The sequence below is a fragment of the Budorcas taxicolor genome, chromosome 6 (genome assembly GCF_023091745.1).
Source record: "Budorcas taxicolor isolate Tak-1 chromosome 6, Takin1.1, whole genome shotgun sequence".
In the NCBI taxonomy this organism is placed as follows: Eukaryota; Metazoa; Chordata; class Mammalia; order Artiodactyla; family Bovidae; genus Budorcas; species Budorcas taxicolor.
The window spans coordinates 21,774,717-21,793,977 of record NC_068915.1 but is presented as its reverse complement, the minus strand read 5'-3'; the positions used below and the strand labels follow the sequence as shown (position 1 = coordinate 21,793,977).

Sequence of the window (19,261 nt, the reverse complement as noted above, 5' to 3'; positions counted from 1 at the left end):
TTTTGATGAAAGTGAAAGAGGAGAGTGAAAAAGCTGGCTTAAAACTTAATATGCAAAAAACGAAGATCATGGCATCTGGTCCCATCTCTTCATGGTATAAGATGGGGAAACAGTGGAAACAGTGACAGACTTTATCTTCTTGGGCTCCAAAATCACTTCAGATGGTGACTGCAGCCATGAAATTAAAAGACGCTTGCTCCTTAGAAGGAAAGTTATGACAAACTTAGATAGCATATTAAAAAGCAGAGACATTGCTTTGCCAACATAGGTCTGTCTAGTGAAAGCCATGATTTTTCTAGTAGTCATGAATGGATGTTAGAGTTGGACTATAAAGAAAGCTGGACGCCAAAGAATTGATGCTTTTGAACTGTGGTGTTGGAGAAGACTCTTGAGAGTCTGTTGGACTGCAAGGAGTTCTAACCAGTTCATCCTAAAGGAAATCAGTCCTGAATATTCATTGGAAGGACTGATGCTGAAGCTGAAGCTCCAATACTTTGGCCACCTGATGCAAAGAACTGACTCATTTGAAGAGATCCTGATGCTGGGAAAGATTGAAGGCAGGAGGAGAAGGGGATGACATAGGATGAGATGGTTGGATGGCATCACTGACTCGATTGACATGTGTTTGAGCAAGCTCCAGGAGTTGGTGACAGACAGGGAAGTCTGGTGTGGTACAGCCCATTGGGTGGCCAAGAGTCAGACATGACTGAGAGACTGAACTAAACTGATACTAGTTATGAACAATCTGAAAATGAACTTCAAAAAATTGTATTCAATAGCACAAAAAAGTAACACTTAGTGAAATTTAATAAATATAGGAAGAAATGTAAAAAAAATTGATACTTGTACATTGAAAAATATAAATCATTGTTGAAAGAAATTAAAGAAGACCTCAATAAGCAGAAGTCTGTGTCCATGGACTGGAAGACTCAATATTGTTGAACTGACAATGCTTTCCAAATTCATCGAAAGGCTTAAGACAATCCTTATAAAAATTCTTACTCTAATTCTAGAATTTTAAAAACTTACCCTAAAAGTAATTTGGAAGTACAGTTCTTTTAGAATAGTCAAAAAATTTTGAAAAATAAAAAGTTGAAGAACTTATACTTTCTGTACTTCAAAACTTACTACAGGGCTACAGTAATCAAGATAGTATAGTATTGGCATAAAATAGTCATGTAGATCAATAAATCAAAAATATCAAGTGTCTAGAAATAAACACATTTGCGTTCAATTGACTTTTGGCACATATACATCCAAGGCAATTTAATGAGGTAAATAGTATTTTTTTCAATAAATAGTGCAAGGACACTAGCTATCAAGAAAATGTACTAGGCATGCCGAAAGACACACAGAAAAACTGAAGAGATCAAGCAATCTTCAGAACCAGTCGTAGAAGGGATGTTGGAATTATCATACTGGGAATTTAAAACAACTGGATTAATGTTCTAAGGGCTCTAATAATAAAGTAGATAGCATGTAAGAATTGCTGGGCAATGCAAGTGGAGAGACAGAACTCCTAAGATAGAAAGAAACAAAATTGGTAGGCTGAGCATGGCTGAAGAAAGAATCTCTGTGCTAACTTACATATAAGGTTCTGAAAACCTTAATAGACACCTCATCAAAGAAGGTATACAGATGGCAAATAAGCATACAAAAATATGTTCCACATCATACACCATCAGGTAATACAAATTAGATACCAGTACACATCAGTTAGAATGGTGAAAACCCACACCACCAGATGCTGGAAAGGATGTGAAGCAAGAGAAACTCTCATACATTGCTAGTGGGAACGCAAAATGGTGCAGCCATCTTGGAAGATAGTTTGGCTGCTTCTTAAAAAAACAAACATACTTTTAGCATAAAATCCAACAATGGTACTCCTTGATATTTACCAAATGGGGTTGAAGACTTATGCCCCCCAACTCCTCCCCCCACAGCAGTCCCTCCCCCACAAAAAAAACCCTGCACATGGATGTTTATCACAGTTTCATTCATAATCGCCAAAAACTTGGAAGCACTGAAGATGTCCTTCATTAGATGAATGAATAAATAAACTATGGTGCATCAGATAATGAAATATTGTTCATGCTAAAAAGAATTTGATATCAAGCCATGAAAAAGCATTAACAACATTACATCCATAATTGATAAGTAAAAGATGCAATCTGAAAGAGGCTATACACTGGTTCCAAATATATGATTACGGAAAAGATGAAACTATGGACACAATAAGAAGATCAGTATTTGCTACGGATTCAGGGGAATAGGGTTGAATAGGCAAAACACAGAGAATTTTCAGGGCCGTGAAAATACTCTGGAGGAGACCATAATGGTAGATACATGTCATTATACATTTGCCTAAATGCATTGAATGTATAATACCAAAAGTGAAGCCTAATGTAAATGACAGGCTTGGGTGATTATGATGAGTCAGTATAGGTTCATCAGTGCTAACAAATGTACCAGTCCAGTGGGAGATACTGATAACAGGGAGGCTGTGCATAAGGGGGATGGGCAGAGGATATATAGGAAATCTCTGTACCTTCTCCTCAATTTTGCTGTTAACCAAAACTTTCTCTAAAATAAACTCTTTAGGAAAAAAAAAGTCCTGAATTTGAATATTGTTTACCTTATTCTTTCATATAACATATACAGAGCCAACATATTTTTTTATACCTTTGTGAGTTTGAATTGACTTCAACATTTTATTCTTGAACTTGGAAAGTGTTGAAATATCTCTGAGAGGTGTTTGGTTTTGTTTTTTAATATGACGACTTTTGCCAGTGTCTCTTCCTCTCAGACGTCTTCCTCATTTGTCAGTATCATTTTCCTCATTTATGTTGATAAATTCACCTTTACCAATTTCCCCTGGCTGCATACTTTGAGTCTCTTGTTAAGTGACTGTCAACATTCACATATGCAGCTGCTCTTCATTATCTTCACCTATATTGAACTTGAATTTCACTTTTGGTGTTAATACTTTCTATTTCTTCATGACACCCTCTTCTTTGTTGGCAAGTCTTTCTTTTGATTAGCCATTTTTCTAAGAGGTCATTTGAGTTTATCACTGAAAGACAACGCGGCAGTGCAGCTGTGTGCTTTGCTGTGTGTGCATGCACCAACTAACAGACAAGCAGCGACCAGCCAGTAACAGATTTTGAAAAGTAGGAATATGACTGACCACTGATTATGAAGTGCGTATGTTATTTGTGGAACAATTCATGGTCTGAAGAGCTAACGGCTTTACTTTATGCAGGTACAGTTAATATGACGTGGTAACAAAAACTTGAGCTTGCTCTTGAAGGGCACGGTATTATTTTATATATATATATATATATATATATACACACATATAACTATTATGTATGTTATATTACTATATTACAAATAAATGTATAAATATATAACTAAATAATCTTGGTTAATTGAAATTTGTGCAAAGCAAGGAGTTCACATATAGCATTGTGGATGCATAGAATCTGTTGCATATGTGTGTGTTCTTTGGCATATGTGTTCTATTTTTGAGCTGCTAAAACTTTAAAATGGTATCCTTTTATATGTTTCTAAGGAGACCCATTTCATTCATTTTCATTTAAGATAGTCTCTGCAATGGTTTTCTGACTAGTCAGTGGGGATTTTCGTCAGTAATTTCTTATATAGAAAAAGTTTGTAAGCTATTATTTTAAAAATATTATTATACAGTTTTGTTTCAGAAATATCAGAGCCCTCAACATGAAATTTAGATTATGTTAATTTTTGTTGAAGAGATATTGACAATATTTATATTTTTGGAGTAAAACATTTTAAGTTAATGAAACAAGAAGGACGTTTAAGAATTTTGAATTTATTTTATGCCATGTAGTAACTTAATGGAGAAAATAGCCTTCATATATCCATTTAGTTTGAAGGTTTAAAACTATGGTACTGTGACATCTTTTAAATTCAGTTAAGTTTATTCATCTAAGAATTCTGAATTGTGATTAAGAGTACTTGTGCAGCATAAACATTCCATTTGTATTTTAATTTCTTCAGAATTGTTCCCTTTGCTCATTTGAAAATCTAATCTTTTTCTTTATAGATAATTCAGTTTAATATGATCGTTACGTATTAAGCTGTATAGTTATTTTAAGTGTTTCATTTTTATTTAAAAAGTAACTACTCATAGCAAATTTACTAGCAGAAATTTTCTATACTTTTGTAAAATAACTTTAAAAATGTTTCTAGATATATTCCCAGTAGTGGGATTGCTGGGCCATGTGATAGTTCTATTTTTATTTTTTTGAGGAACCTCCATACTGTTCTTCACAGTGACAGTATCAACTTACATTCCCACCAACAGTGCAAGAAGGTTTCATTTTCTCCACACCCTCTCCAGCATTTATTGTTTGTAGATTTTTTGATGATGGCCAGGATGGGGTTGGGGTGGAAGGAAAGAACAAGAAGTAGCCAATGTATGTATACATATAGCTTCACTATGTTGTACAACATTGTAAAGCAAGTATATCCCAATTTTAAAAAATATCAGTGTTTCCCAAATAAAGGTGATCACCATGTGAAAAAAAAATGCTTCTACATTTCTGTGTTTTTCTGCTCTAACACTATAAAAGTGCTTTCCCCTGCTATGTGTTCTCATAGTTACCATAGACTCTATTATTTTTTACTCCATAGAGATGAGCTGATTATATAGTATTTTAGAAGGAGATACAGATACATGTGGCAAAGAAAAATTTAAGGCAATTAAAACAACAGAGCGCTCAAGGTCCAGAGTAGTACAGGTAATGAGCACTGTGGTTGTCTGGAGGAAGAGTGTTTCACACAGAGTGTAAGATCCTGAGGCGGAAACATGTTTAGTATATTGATGTAACAGAGGAGTCTAGAGATGAGCTGTGACATGGTGAGTAGTAGGAGATAAGGTCAGAGAGTAACAAAGGACCGGTTATCATAAAATCTTATAGACCATTGTAAGAACTTTGATTTCTACCCTGAGAGAACCGAGGAGCCATTGGAGGATTTGCAGAGGGGATAAATGATCTGACTCATTACAGGATCACTTTGATAGTTGCATTGAGAAAGGGAAACAAGAGCAGGGGTAGAGAAAACTGTTCAGTTCAGTTCAGTCGTTCAATCGTGTCCAACTCTTTGCGACCCTGTGGACTGCAGCAGGCTAGGCTTCCCTGTTCATCATCGATTCCCAGAGCTTGCTCAAACTCATGTCCATCAAGTCGGCGATGCCATCCAACCATCTCATCCTCTGAGAAAACTCTTAGGTGAGAAACAAGATTGACTTGGAGTAGGGAGGCAACAGTAGACATCTTAAGGAGTGATTAGATTTCATATATATTTTGAAAGTAAAAGCGATTAGATTTGCTAATTGATTAGACACAGAGTATGAAAGAAGAGATGAGCTGAGAATACTTCCAAGAGTTCTGACCTCAAGACTGTAGGGTGAGAAAGCTTTGGAGGAATGTAGGGAACTCAGTCTGAAGCATGTGAATTCTGAGATGATTATTAAACATTCAAATGATGAAGTCCAATAGATTGTTCGATTTAGGACTATGGAATACAGCCAAGGGGTTCAAGTGGAGATATTAATTACAGTTTCATTAGAGTAGGGGACATGTCCATCTTATTTATCCCAGTGTGCCCTCTTTCTATACAGCGTTAATACTTGCAAGGTGCTTAAGAAATACTTTCTGAGTGAGTGACTACAAGTATAGTGATTTGTGTGCTGGAAAGCTGAGCACCGAAGAATTGATGCTTTTGAACTGTGGTGTTGGAGAAGACTCTTGAGAGTCTCTTGGACTGCAAGGAGACCCAACCAGTCCACTCTAAAGGAGATCAGCCTTGGGTGTTCTTTGGAAGGAATGATGCTAAAGCTGAAACTCCAGTACTTTGGCCACCTCATGTGAAGAGCTGACTCATTGGAAAAGACTGATGCTGGGAGGGATTGGGGGCAGGAGGAAAAGGGGACGACAGAGGATGAGATGGCTGGATGGCATTACCAGCTCGATGGACATGAGTTTGGGTGAACTCTGGGAGCTGGTGATGGACAGGGAGGCCTGGCGTGCTGTGATTCATGGGGTCGCAAAGAGTCGGCCATGACTGAGCGACTGAACTGGACTGAACTGAACTGAACTGAAATGTTTAACCACAGTCTCTCTAAAGAAAAAAATAAACAGAACAAAGCAAAATTCATGATTTCTAGCATTTGCAGATTTCTGTGGTGCAAATATTCCTACTATGATTTCAGGCTACCGAAGTAACATCGCTGACAAAGTTGAGAAGAAATATGCACAGTTGATTCCCTCTAACAAGTAATAAAGCAGCTCCAGAACAAAACTAAGCCCTTTGTTGCTTAGTGATACAATCAGATACATATTTTCCTTACTTATAGGTATGGAAAATATAAGTAATCTTTGACACTTGGGCAGATTTGAAGGTAAAGAAATTCGTAGATGATAATACATACGAGCTCAAGATTGAGGACTTTAACAAATATTTAAAACCCTTTGTCATATACCAGACTGAATAATAGAAATACGGAGCTAATTTATCCCTGTATCTTTAGGCTGTCTTCTAAATTACTCCACACAGATGGGATATCTTTACATGATTCCTGAGAAAATAATTTCAATATATAAATTAATCGATTGTAATATTAACAATACTCTCTTGCAAGAGTGTCTTCATGATTTCTAAGTTACCCTAGAAAGTATGTTAAAAATGTTGCCATAAAACATTTATCAATAAAACATCTATACAAAGTTTAATCAAGTCATTATCTTCTTGAGTCCAAACTCTTTGGCTTGACTTTTTCAGAGTTATTATTAGGTTTTTAAACATTGTTTATTTATTTAATATTTAAAAAAATTTATAGTGGGCAAATATATCAAACATAAAATTTACTAGGTAACTATATCTAGGTGTACAGTTCAATGATACATTCACATTGTTGTGCAACCATCAGCGACATACATCTCCAGGACTTTAATTAACACTGTATTTTGTTTCATTAAAAGGAGCAGATTTTGTTGTAGATAATTAGAAAAGGAAAAGTATAAAAGATAATAAAATTACCCAAAGTCTCACCATTGAGAGCAAATCAAATCTACATCTACCTTATTGTACACATAGTATTATATCAGACTGTTAAATCCATTGTCTAACAATTTCTCAGATCCTGTTAAGTCTAAAATGGCTTTCAGATTCTGACTGTATGATGAAGTGGTGGGGCTGCAAATCCCAGTCGTATGTTTTGCAGCATTTGGTTAATGTACCAGTGAGCAAGCCTTAATTAGAATGGTTTATTCTCAGAGCAATGAAGCATAGGGAAGTAGGACAATCCCTCATCCTGAATGTATGGTTTAGAGCTGAGCCCCGGGGAGAGAGAGTTGCAAGTAGATGAAGGAACACTGGTCATTAAGAAATCGTTAATGGAGCGAAGCTTAGGGACAAGATAATTTCTCTGAATTCTTTATGGAACAAAAATAGACATCATAAAAATATCAGGCAGAGGGCAGTTTGTAACTTAAGACTTCTGCAGGTTTGGCTGCAATATGCCCGAAACAGCCACCGGGAAAGGGCATGGCTTATTTCAGACACACTATTATGCTCTGTACCAAAGTGTTGACATTGCTTTTTCTTCTCTCTCTCTCTCTGGCCAGGGCGGAGTAGGGAAAATGGAAATGTTAAAGAAGACTACTGATAAACTGTTATCAGACCTTTCTAGGGATTCTTTGAAATAACTGGAGACTAGTTGTCTTTGAAATAACTAGCAAGAAATGGTTTATAAGTAAAGGTTATGGGCTAAAAAGTGTTGGGTATGTTAATGTTAGCACATTTATATGTATGTGCCTAGAGACTTGATTGGGATTCCTTGGTGGCTCAGACGGTAAAGCATCTGCCCACAATGTGGGAGACCCGGATTCGATCCCTGGGTCAGGAATATTCCCTGGAGAAGGAAATGGCAACCTACTCCAGTACTCTTGCCTAGAAAATTCCATGGATGGAGGAGCCTGGAGGGCTACAGTACATGGGGTCGCAAAGAGTCGGACACAACTGCGCGACTTCACTTCACTTCAGAGACTTGATAAAATTGATGTTATATTCAAATGTAATTTCTAATTTGCTAGCTAAAATTTGATTTTTAAATGCTTCAACATTTATTTGCTCATTTCTTTTTCTTGGGGGTTTTAGCTGTTTTCAGTTCTTTGAATTTGGATTTGAAAAATATTTTTGAACTTGTTGGAAAATTGCACCCCTGCAATTTGACAATACAATCATATAAAATAATGACATTTTAAGCTATAAAAATTGGCAGTTAGTTACATATGGTTCAATCTAAAATCATGTGTAAAAATGTCATATTTACAACAAGATAGCAATATCTGTAGATTTTAATGGAAAAAGGTTGTATCTCATCACTTTAATTTTTATTTGATTACTTTTATGATTATTTTATTCAGTAGTCTGGATTGTGTGCTTACCATGTGCCAGCTAGTATGATAGATATAAGGATACAATAAGGGCTAAGCACAGAATAAATATATTTTAATAACCCTATAATGGTAAATTTAAAATGACACAATAATGTGATGCAATTTTAGTAAGTTTGAAGAAGTGAAGTGAAGTGAATTCGTTCAGTTGTGTCCAACTCTTTGCGACCCCGTGGACTGTAGCCCATCAAGCTCCTCCGTGGTATTCTCCAGGCAAGAATACTGGAGTGGGTTGCCATTTCATTCTCCAGGGGACCTTCCCGACCCAGGGATCGAACCCAGATTTCCCGCATTGCAGACAGACGCTTTAACCTCTGAGCCAATTAAAAATGTATCTTTATTTATGCATATGTATAATGTACTATGCAAGAGTTGTATATATATATATACACATACATATATATATAATACATACATGTGAGATAAATATATCACAAAAAATGAGAGTTAAAATGTGAACATCAAGATCATAGATTGGCTATATTTGGGGTGTAGGACAATTATGGATAAATTTAACTTTCTAATATGTATGTTTAATTTTTTCACTATGCCTGTATACTCGTTATAATTAATCAGGGGAAAATACATTTAAATAAAAGATTGGTATAGAGGATGGATCAGGATCAGAGATTGGGGACTGGAATGAGAATGATTTACAGAGCTTTTGCCATATGTTACAACTTTGAATTATTTGATTCTTAAGCTATATCCAAAATTCAGGTAAAAAGATACTTTTGGAGGAAATGCATTTTATCCTTTCTGGCAGTTTTTTCAATTCAACAAATCAGACCATCTGGAAATTGTGATCAGATAGAGTTTTTACAGCTTCATTCACTGAGTTTGCTCTGGGATATGCCTGGGCGACCCAGGCACTGAACCCACATTTCCTGCACCTCTTGCACTGGCAGGTGGATTCTTTACCATTCTGTACCACTGAGCCACCTGGGAAGCCCAGGCATATCCCAGAGCCTGGAGGGCTACAATCCATAGGATCGCAGAGTCGGACAAGACTGAACTACTGAGCACGACACCAGGTAGAGAAGAATGAAGAGATTGGTCAAGCGCTAGAATTAAAGACTGATAAAGGCATTTAAAAAAATTTACTGAAGTATTTATAGCCATAATATTTAAAGCCATGCCACCCCACTCCAGTACTCTTGCCTGGAAAATCCCATGGATAGAGGAGCCTGGTGGGCTGCAGTCCATGGGGTCGCTGAGAGTTGGACACGACTCAGTGACTTCACTTTCACTTTTCACTTTCATGCATTGGAGAAGGAAATGGCAACCCACTCCAGTGTTCTTGCCTGGAGAATCCCAGGGACGGCAGAGCCTGGTGGGCTGCCATCTATGGGGTCGCACAGAGTCGGACACGACTAAAGCGACTTAGCAGCAGCAGCAGCGTATTTAAAGCAATGGTAAAATTTACTGCAGTACATTTAGATAATTTGTTATCAGATTGAGGCCTCATGATTTATGATTACATATTTTCATCTGTCCCTAATAAATTTCAAAAGAAATCAAGGTTCTATGACAGTTTGCATAACAGTTAGCTCTATGAAGAGCAAATTTTAAAAAGTATGGTATACAAGGTAAAATTTTAATTTATTTGGATAAAAAGAAATTATTTCAGTTAGATTAAATATTTATTTCAATAATTATTTATGTCAGGTGTTCCTGGGTTTGAAGAATATAAATAATTTTTTGCTGTGTTTGTTAAGGCTTTTGGACTACTAAATAAAACACATTAAATTACTTCCTTAAGGTTTCCAGGTGAAAAAACAGTGACTGTCACTTAAAAAATATTTTAATTAATACTGGACTCTATGCTTTGAAATTGTCCTTTCAGTTCAGTTCAGTCACTCAGTCGTGTCCTACTGTTCGTGATCCCATGAATCGCAGCACGCCAGGCCTCCCTGTCCATCACCAACTCCCGGAGTTCACTCAAACTCACGTCCATCGAGTCGGTGATGCCATCCAGCCATCTCATCCTCTGTCGTCCCCTTCTCCTCCTGCCCCCAGTCCCTCCCAGCATCAGAGTCTTTTCCAATGAGTCAACTCTTCACATGAGGTGGCCAAAGTACTGGAGTTTCAGCTTTAGCATCATTCCTTCCAAAGAACACCCAGGGCTGATCTTCCTAGAATGGACTGGTTGGATCTCCTTGCAGTGCAAGGGACTCTCAAGAGTCTTCTCCAACACCACAGTTCAAAAGCATCAATTCTTCGGCGCTCAGCTTTCTTCACAGTCCAACTCTCACATCCATACATGACCACTGGAAAGACCATAGCTTTGACTAGACGGACCTTAGTTGTCCTTTACTATATATTAATAAGGGCTTCCCTCATAACTCAATTGGTAAAGAATCTGCCTGCAAAGCAGGAGACCCGGGTTCAATCCCTGGGTCAGGAAGATGCCCTGGAGAAGGAAGTGGCAACCCACTCCAGTATTCCTGCCTGGAGAATCCCATGGATAGAGGAGCCTAGCAAGCTACAGTCCATGGGGTCACAAGAATCGGACACGACTTAGGGACTAAACCACATATACTGATAAACTTTCCTAGAGTTTCTAACTTAACTTAAAAATGTGCTTAGAAAATGGAAGAAAATATTTTCTAATGTCCCTGTTTATCAAGTGGTATATACCATATACTTAAAAAGATAATATTTCTATTATATTAACTGTTCTATTAATAATTTTCTAACATCTCAGTTAAAATTCTAGCATTCTCCGTTAGAACTTAGGTAAATATATGTGAGATATTTTATATAGACATGTAAAATATATAGCATAGACAAGTGCTAAATTTTAATATTAACCTATAGTTATCACAACTAGTTAGGAGTTGTAAGAAAGTGTAGAAGTTAAGAACAGTAGGGTCCTGGAGTGGACTGCATGGTTTGAAGCGCTACTGCGTGATCCTGTGAGAGCCGAACATCTTTCAGATAAAAGCTGTGTTCAAATGTTACGTTTCAAAATGGCAAATTTCGGAAGGATAGTGGAGACAAACAGTGACTCTTCATTGGCACTAATTCCACTGTGTGCATGTGTGCGTGCGTGCGTGTGTGTGTGTGTGTGTGTGTGTGTGTGTGTGTAAAGATGGTGAAGTAGCCTTATAGGCAAGAAGGACTGTGTAGAACTTAAAGATGATGTTTTGGTCTATAGACCATATATAAGATTTGCAAGAATTTCTAACAAAGCAAATGGATAGGATGTTTCAGGATAAGATCAGAACCTGTGAACTCACATTCAAATCTTTAGTAAAATTATTAATTACATTAAAAATGTAAAGTTAGGAGTCAAGCAATTCTTCCAGTGCAGAATGAGTGCAAAACACTTAAAGGAAAACAGAGAGTTTTTATTCAAAATGTGTGACTGTTGGTTTGAGGTTTTCCATGTGTAAAATACAAATGTTCATTAGGGAGGATCTGCAATCCTTTTCCGGTCTAAGATTTCTGAGGTCAGAGGAGGTTGTAAGCGTTTTGCTACAGCTGAAGCAAAGCCATAAGTGCCTGGGTCAAAGCTGAAGTAGTTTTAAACCTCAGAAGATCTTTTTGATTTTAGGCAGACGGACACAAGGGCTCTAGTTGTGAAGCATCCATCTGCCAGTGCAGGAGACACAGAGATGCAAGGTCGGGAAGATCCCTTGGAGGAGGAAAGGGAAGCCCACTTCCGTATTCCTGCCTGGAAAATCCCATGGACAGAGAGGCTTTCAGGCTACAGCCCATGGGGTCACAAAGAGTCGGACACGACTGAGCACACACACGGAGAGGGATACAGTGAGTTCAATACATTTTTTATTTAGGCAGGGAAGACACAATTCAGTTTATGTTAAATGGGAATAGAGGGGCTTCCCAGGTAGCACTAGTGGTAAAGAACCCATCTGTCAATGCAGGAGACATAAGAGACATGGGTTCAATCCCCGGGTTGGGAAGATCCCCTGGAGGAGAGCATGGCAACCCACTCCAGTTTTCTTGCCTGGAGAATCCCATGGACAGAGGAGCCTGGTGGGCTACAGTCCATAGGTTCACAGAGTCCAACATGACTGAAGCAAATTAGCACAAGACAGCACATGGGAAATTATACTCAATATCCTGTAATAACCTATATTGGAATATAATCTAAGAAAAAAATGGGAATAGAAAACACTCACAATTCAATAAGCCAAGTGTTACTATCATAGTCTAAATGATGTAATCCTTTACCAATTAAGATCTAATTAGGGCTTATGTAATTTTATGGTTATTTCAATAAAGTTTTAATTATATTGGGAACTAAAATTTCTTCAAGCATATTGCACTGAATATGCCTCAGATTTTATTGCAAATTGTATGATCCTAAATTTTGAGTAGTTTTGGTAATTGAATAATGTTTTCTAGTAAGGAAATAGTAAAGTATAAGTAGTAAAACATTCATTGATTTCAAACCAGTGAATGTGATGAAATAGCATTACATTATCAATTAGAATAACTCCAATGTTATTTCAGATTTTATATAAATATTGGCAGAAAGTAACTGGGAAAATGACCTTTTTTTCCCCTCACAAATTTGAAACACTAAATGTTTTTCCCCTCACAGCCTTCACACACTAAATTTTCATCAAATTTCATAATGTATCATTAACATTTTAAGGACATTGTGAGAATCTTATAATCTGATATGCTAATGCATATCTCCTCCAGATTATAGCAAAGAATAAATCAAACCATAACAAAACTAAAGACAGATGCTCAAACCAAAGAAACATTCCTTTCTAGATCAGTGGAGCAAGATTAGAGGTGGTTTCACTTGTTTTCTAACTTGGAACTGACTTTGTTTCTTCTTCGTACTCACCTTTGTGCCTACAAAAATGAAGGAGTGAGATACTTGAAAACTAGAGATAGAGGGGAAAAGAAGACTGGCAGTTTCAGAGGCTTTAAAAAATGCGGTTTTGTGCTTACATATCCTAGTCAGTGGTAACTAACCACTGCTCCTTCGATTTAAACCCATGGGCCTGGCATTTGAAAATTGTTTCTAAAGCTTTATGCCTTCAATACCTTCAATTTCAAAACAATAAACACAGAGGATGGACTGATGGAAAAAAGTCATTTTATTCTTATTTTTTTTCATAATGGTGACTTAATGTAGTAAGAATTAATATTAAGCTCCATTTTATTTTCAAACACGTTTATTAATATAGAAAAAAGTATTCTTTCCTTTTCATGGATGAAAACATTGATACTTGAATTTAAAGTCACTTCACCTCCCCCACCCCCATCATCCTCATGCAAACTGCCAATCACAAAATGGAGACTAAAAGCTACTGGTGTGGTTCATTTTTAGCATAATATTGAATTAAAGTATAACCATCAGTAACAGGGCTTCCCTGATAGCTCAGCTGGCAAAGAATCTGTTTGCAACGCAGGAGACTCCAGTTCAGTTCCTGGATGGGGAAGATCCGCTGCAGAGGGGATAGGCTACCCACTCCAGTATTCTTGGGCTTCCTTTGTGGCTCAGCTGGTAAAGAATCTGCCTGCAATGTGGGAGACCTGGATTCAATCCCTGGGTTGGGAAGATCCCCTGGAGAAGGGAAAGGCTACCCACTCCAGTATTCTGGCCTGGAGAATTCCATAGACTGTATAGTCCATGGGGTCTCTAAGAGTCCAACCTGATTAAGTGACTTTCACTTTCACTAGTAACAGGTAGATATTTACCATTGTCTTAACACAGTCTGCATTGTCCATAATATTCAATATGAGGAAGCAAACACACACTGAAATTTCATAAACTGGATTATGAGAACAAATGTTGGATGTCTCTCCAGCTTCTTATAATTGCTTAAGAATCTCAAGATTCCCAAAGTAGATGGGGGAACATTCTAAAAGATGATCTTTAAACAGTTATCAAGTGGCATGCCTCATTTCCTAACCACTTAGTCTTTGGGGTTTTTCTTGTCTATCATCTGAATCAGTCAGGTACCATCTTCCAGGCACAGGGTTTGCCTAGCTCATGGTCTCCACAGATTACTGGAAGTGAAAGCCAACCTGAAGAACTGAACTGGAGAAACTGCTGGCTGATAGCAATCATTTGGAGGGAGCTTATTGCCTCTGTTGGATCCTCCACAACTGGGAGACCAAACCAGTGCTGGCCTTGGGGCAAGGATCAGGTACAGGATGGCTGGCACTAAGAATCAGCAAACCAGAGAGAGGAGGCGGGTAGGATTCATTTTTCTGACAGAATAGTGACTGACAGAGAGGAGGAAGCCCCCAAAGTACAAGTTAAAAGTCACATAATTTTTGTGGCAATTGTTTGAAGCCATTTGAGAAAATGTACTAGTGTTAAGTGTTTTTAGTTGAGTTTGTCCTACTTGGAAAGACAGGTTTTCCCATCTCTTTCATTCACCTTCTTCATTCCCTCTAGATGACCTCAATGGGGATTAGGGGTTTAGGGTAGGAGTGGGGAGGCCATAGAAACAGAACAAGTTCAGCCACTGATGGACCCATTTGTAAATGGGTTCAGCACCATCAGTGTTAGTCACTCAATCGTGTCCGACTCTGTGACCCCAAGGACTGTAGCCCTCCAGGCTCCTCTGTCCATGGAATTTTCCAGGCAAGAATATTGAAATGGGTTCCCATTTCCTTCTCCTGGGGATCTTCCCAACCCAGGAATCAAACCTGGGTCTCCTGCATTGCAGGCAGATGGTTCATTTTCTGAGCCACCAAGGTTAGTGACCTCCTTTGAGAACTTTCACCTAGTCCCTTTCCTTTCATCAGATCCATTTTGTCACCATTTCCTTTTAACCTTATCCCACTGCCCAGCTTCTCTGTCTGCCTCCTCCTCCTCCTCCTCCCTTCCTCCCAGTGTTCTCCTCACCTGTCCACCGAAATGGCTGTCATAGAGTAGATGCTGGCGAACACCGCTGTGATAGGAAAGAAGTTCTGGAAGCGACAGTAGTTGGCGCCGAAGTACCACTCGCTGTGCAGCGCATAGATGAAGTTGACCAAGGTGTTGAAGGCGGCCATGGAGGCGTCGGAGAAAGCCAAGTTCACGAGGAAGTAGTTGGTGACGGTCCTCATGCGCTTGTGGGCCAGGATGATCCAGATGACGATGAGATTCCCGAAGACGGCCACGGCCACCACCACGCCGTAGGCGAGGGACCAGAGCGCGATGCGCCAGGAGGGCTGCACAAACTGGTTGGTGATGTTAGACCGGGACTGCGAAGGCGCGGGGGAGGCCGCCGCCAGACCCAGCGGGGAGAAGGAAGCGGAAAGATTGCCGGCTTGGACGAGCAGTTGCAGCCACTCAGTCTCAGCCTCTCCCGCGGCTGCCCCAGTCTCGAGCGCGGCACTCGGGTTCCCGGTGTCCGCGCCGGCCATTCCTCTGTCCGTCCAGTTCGCGGCTACGGGGAGCGAGGCCATAGCGATGGGTGTGCAACCCGAGTCCCCTCGCTCACCCACCGTCAGCCCGGCCCGTCTCCCGCGAAGTTCTTCTCTGCCTCCCTGTCGCTTCGCTGCTGAGCGGACCTCAGCCCCGCCCCGAATCGAGATGAGAAGGTACCACAGCCCTTGCTGGTTGAGGGATGCTTTGACCCTGCAGGTGATGGGAGAAAGGAGGCGCTTTCTCCAAAAGCGACTTTGAGCATCTATCGGGCAGGAAGGATGAGACAGTCTGAAAAAAGTGATGTTAGGGACTGGCGCCAGCGGAGACCCTCCGGGAATCACTCCTGTTGGAGTTCCCCGGGCACCAGCTGAAGCGCTGAGGCTCAGGAGCCGCTGCGAGCTTTATAGTCTCTCACAGGGCTCTGCTTCGGTGACGTTGTGGGGGCCGCGGAGCTGACAACCCCTTCTTGGAAGACGACTGCGCTCCTTTCCTCCACCCCCGCCCTCTGGGTTTCATTCATCCGCTACTCGCTGGATCTTGGCGGGTTGACAGGCTCAAGGAAGGGCTGCACCTTCTTATATGTAATTAAAATCTTGACAAGACTGTTCTTCGTCTTTTAACTTCAAGATATTTTGCTGAGGTCCCTGCTTTCAGCTGTGTTGTGGACTTTTATTTTCTAAACCAATTAAACCATTCACCCCTAAGGCATAGGCAAGGTCCCAGAAGATTTTCTGGCAAGATCGCCTGTGGGTGCAGTTAGCTGAGGACTGTGAGAACCACTCGCTTTGTTCCACTGGCTTTTGGAATTTCACTCGAATTTCTGCTTGTGTGTTTCTGTTCTCCCTTCTCAGATCCCGTTGCTTTTCCTGCTTCCCAAATCCACCCATTCCCTCTCTTCCTGTAATCTCAGTCACCAGAAATTTGTCCCCTCCTCTCTCCTAACCCCCAGGCAGAGAGAGACTTTGGCCCAGAGGATTCTTCTCAGGTTGGAATGCCGTAACATACTGAGGGTAAATCAGAAATATCGAGATGTAGGTCTTCTTGAAACACAAGGACAAGACTTAAATTTCTCTGGGATGAATGTATCCTATGAACAATCTACATAAGTACACAGGGCTATAGGGTTTTGAACATTTGGAGCCTTGGCTTTTAGGGCCTGATCATGTGGATACACTGATGAGAATGAGACAAATGAGCTTTGGCTGACAGCAGGTGAGCTGGAGTGTTCTGTGGAGTGTGGGCTGGAGTCTGTGCTTAGGTGGATCTCACCAGCCATTTATTAGGATGTTCCAGAGCCAAGACTCTTTTATATTAGTCTCTTGTGGAAGGGATTTAGGGTTACACGTATTTTAGCAATCTCCCCAAAACGCTTGAAATCTTTTTCCTCCTATTTGAGCTTTTTTTTCCCCAACTTGAACTCCTTGTGCCTTGATTTCTTCACTTGAAAGTGAAGATTTTTTTTTTTTAATCTAAATTTCAGGGTAAACAGGGGGGATGACAACAGCCTTTCAACAACACCAAGCAGGAGAGAGACCTCAATAAATGTTAGTGCCCTTCTCTCTTGTTACAATATGCATTACAGCCAAACAATTTCAGATAAGATGTATTGGAGAGCAAGTTTGATTTGCTTCAAGAGAACATAGCTTGTGATTTGTGAACACTATTCTTTAGTATAAGTACCTATTCCTTAAAAACCCTAATTATTGCATATATGGACTTAGGGTGATGAATAATATTCTCTTTCTTATAGTTTTTATGACAAAAAGTTAGTCTATAGAAATAAATTTGAGGCACCCTAATAATAATTCTATGGACACAACACTGCTTCAAAATAAATGCATGCTAAAAATGATAATTATTAAAGGTTATTGTTTTCTATTTCTTCCCAGAAAGACCTGAGAAACGTGATAAATCATAAGTTAACAGATTTCATACTTCCTGCTAATTAATTCTAAATTAAATTGTTTTCTTTTGAAAGGCAAATTACTTCTCTCTGTCAATTTACCATCTTGAAATTACTTAAGTTAAAATGAAAGTCTTCCTTCCCTAATGAAATTAAGGAAGAATATTTTTTAAAGTTCTTTCATATGACACACACCATTTATCAAGATTATGAAATGGACCATGTTGTGGTTTGGTAATTATAACTTTAAATATTTGATCAAAATATGCATAAAAGTTACTTATTTGTGTAAAAATGTATTCAGTTTACACTACTGTTTTACTTATCTGTAAGTGTTAGTTGCTTTAGTCGTGTCCAACTCTTTGCAACCCCATGGGCTTTCCCAGGCAAGAATACTGGATTGGGTTACCATTTCCTTCTACAGTTACTTATCCATACAGATCATCATAAGTCTGTAATTTTGTCCTCATTGTACTTACACAATAGTAGAAGTGATATGACAGAAAATGATTGGCAATGGAATTAGGAGAAGATACAATAAAAGGCATTTAAAAAGTTGTTTTCTTTCAGAAGAAGAGAGGGATCCAGGTCATAGCTTTCCTTTTAGATCTGCCTTATATGGAAAGACTTTCCTTGTGTCCCAGTAGAGTAGTTATTGTTCATACATTGCTTCAATCATTCCTTCAACGTGTATTGAGTGTACTTCTTTTCAGTTCAGTTCAGTCGCTCAGTTGTGTCCGACTCTTTGTGACCCCATGAATTGCAACATGCCAGGCTTCCCTGTCCATTAGCAACTCTCAGAATCCACTCAAACTCACGTTCATCGAGTCGGTGATGCCATCCAGCCATCTCATCCTCTGTCGTCCCCTTCTCCTCCTGCCCCCAATCCCTCCCAGCATCAGGGTCTTTTGCAATGAGTCAACTCTTCGCATGAGGTGGCCAAAGTACTGGAGTTTCAGCTTTAGCATCAGTCCTTCCAAAGGACACCCAGGACCGATCTCCTTTAGAATGGACTGGTTGGATCTCCTTGAGTCTTCTCTAACACCGCAGTTCAAAAGCATCAATTGTTCGGCACTCAGCTTTCTTCACAGTCCAACTCTCACATCCATACATGACCACTGGAAAAACCATAGCCTTGACTAGATGGACCTTTATTGGCAAAGTAATGTCTCTGCTTTTCAATATGTTATCTAAGTCGGTCATAACTTTTCTTCCAAGGAGTAAGCGTCTTTTAATTTCATGGCTGCAATCACCAACTGCAATGATTTTGGAGCTCCCCAAAATAAAGTCTGACACTGTTTCCACTGTTTCCCCATTTGTTCCCATGAAGTGATGGGACCAGATGCCATGATCTTTGGTTTCTGAACGTTGAGCTTTAAGCCAACTGTTTCACTCTCCTCTTTCACTTTCATCAGGAGGCTTTTTAGTTCCTTTTCACTTTCTGCCATAAGGGTGGTGTCATCTGCATATCTGAGATTATTGATATTTCTCCCGGCAAACTTG

General features: G+C 39.3%; 1 protein-coding gene across 1 annotated transcript in view; it reads right to left on the bottom strand.

Moving 5' to 3' along the window:
* TACR3 (tachykinin receptor 3) overlaps positions 1–16,117 on the bottom strand; it is a 72,991-nt gene extending 56,874 nt beyond the window's left edge. Inside the window, 2 exon segments of the mRNA XM_052642133.1 lie at positions 15,349–16,024; positions 16,027–16,117. Of these exon segments, the coding sequence (XP_052498093.1) occupies positions 15,349–16,024; positions 16,027–16,117 (767 nt within the window).
* Positions 16,118–19,261: the final 3,144 nt, after the last annotated feature.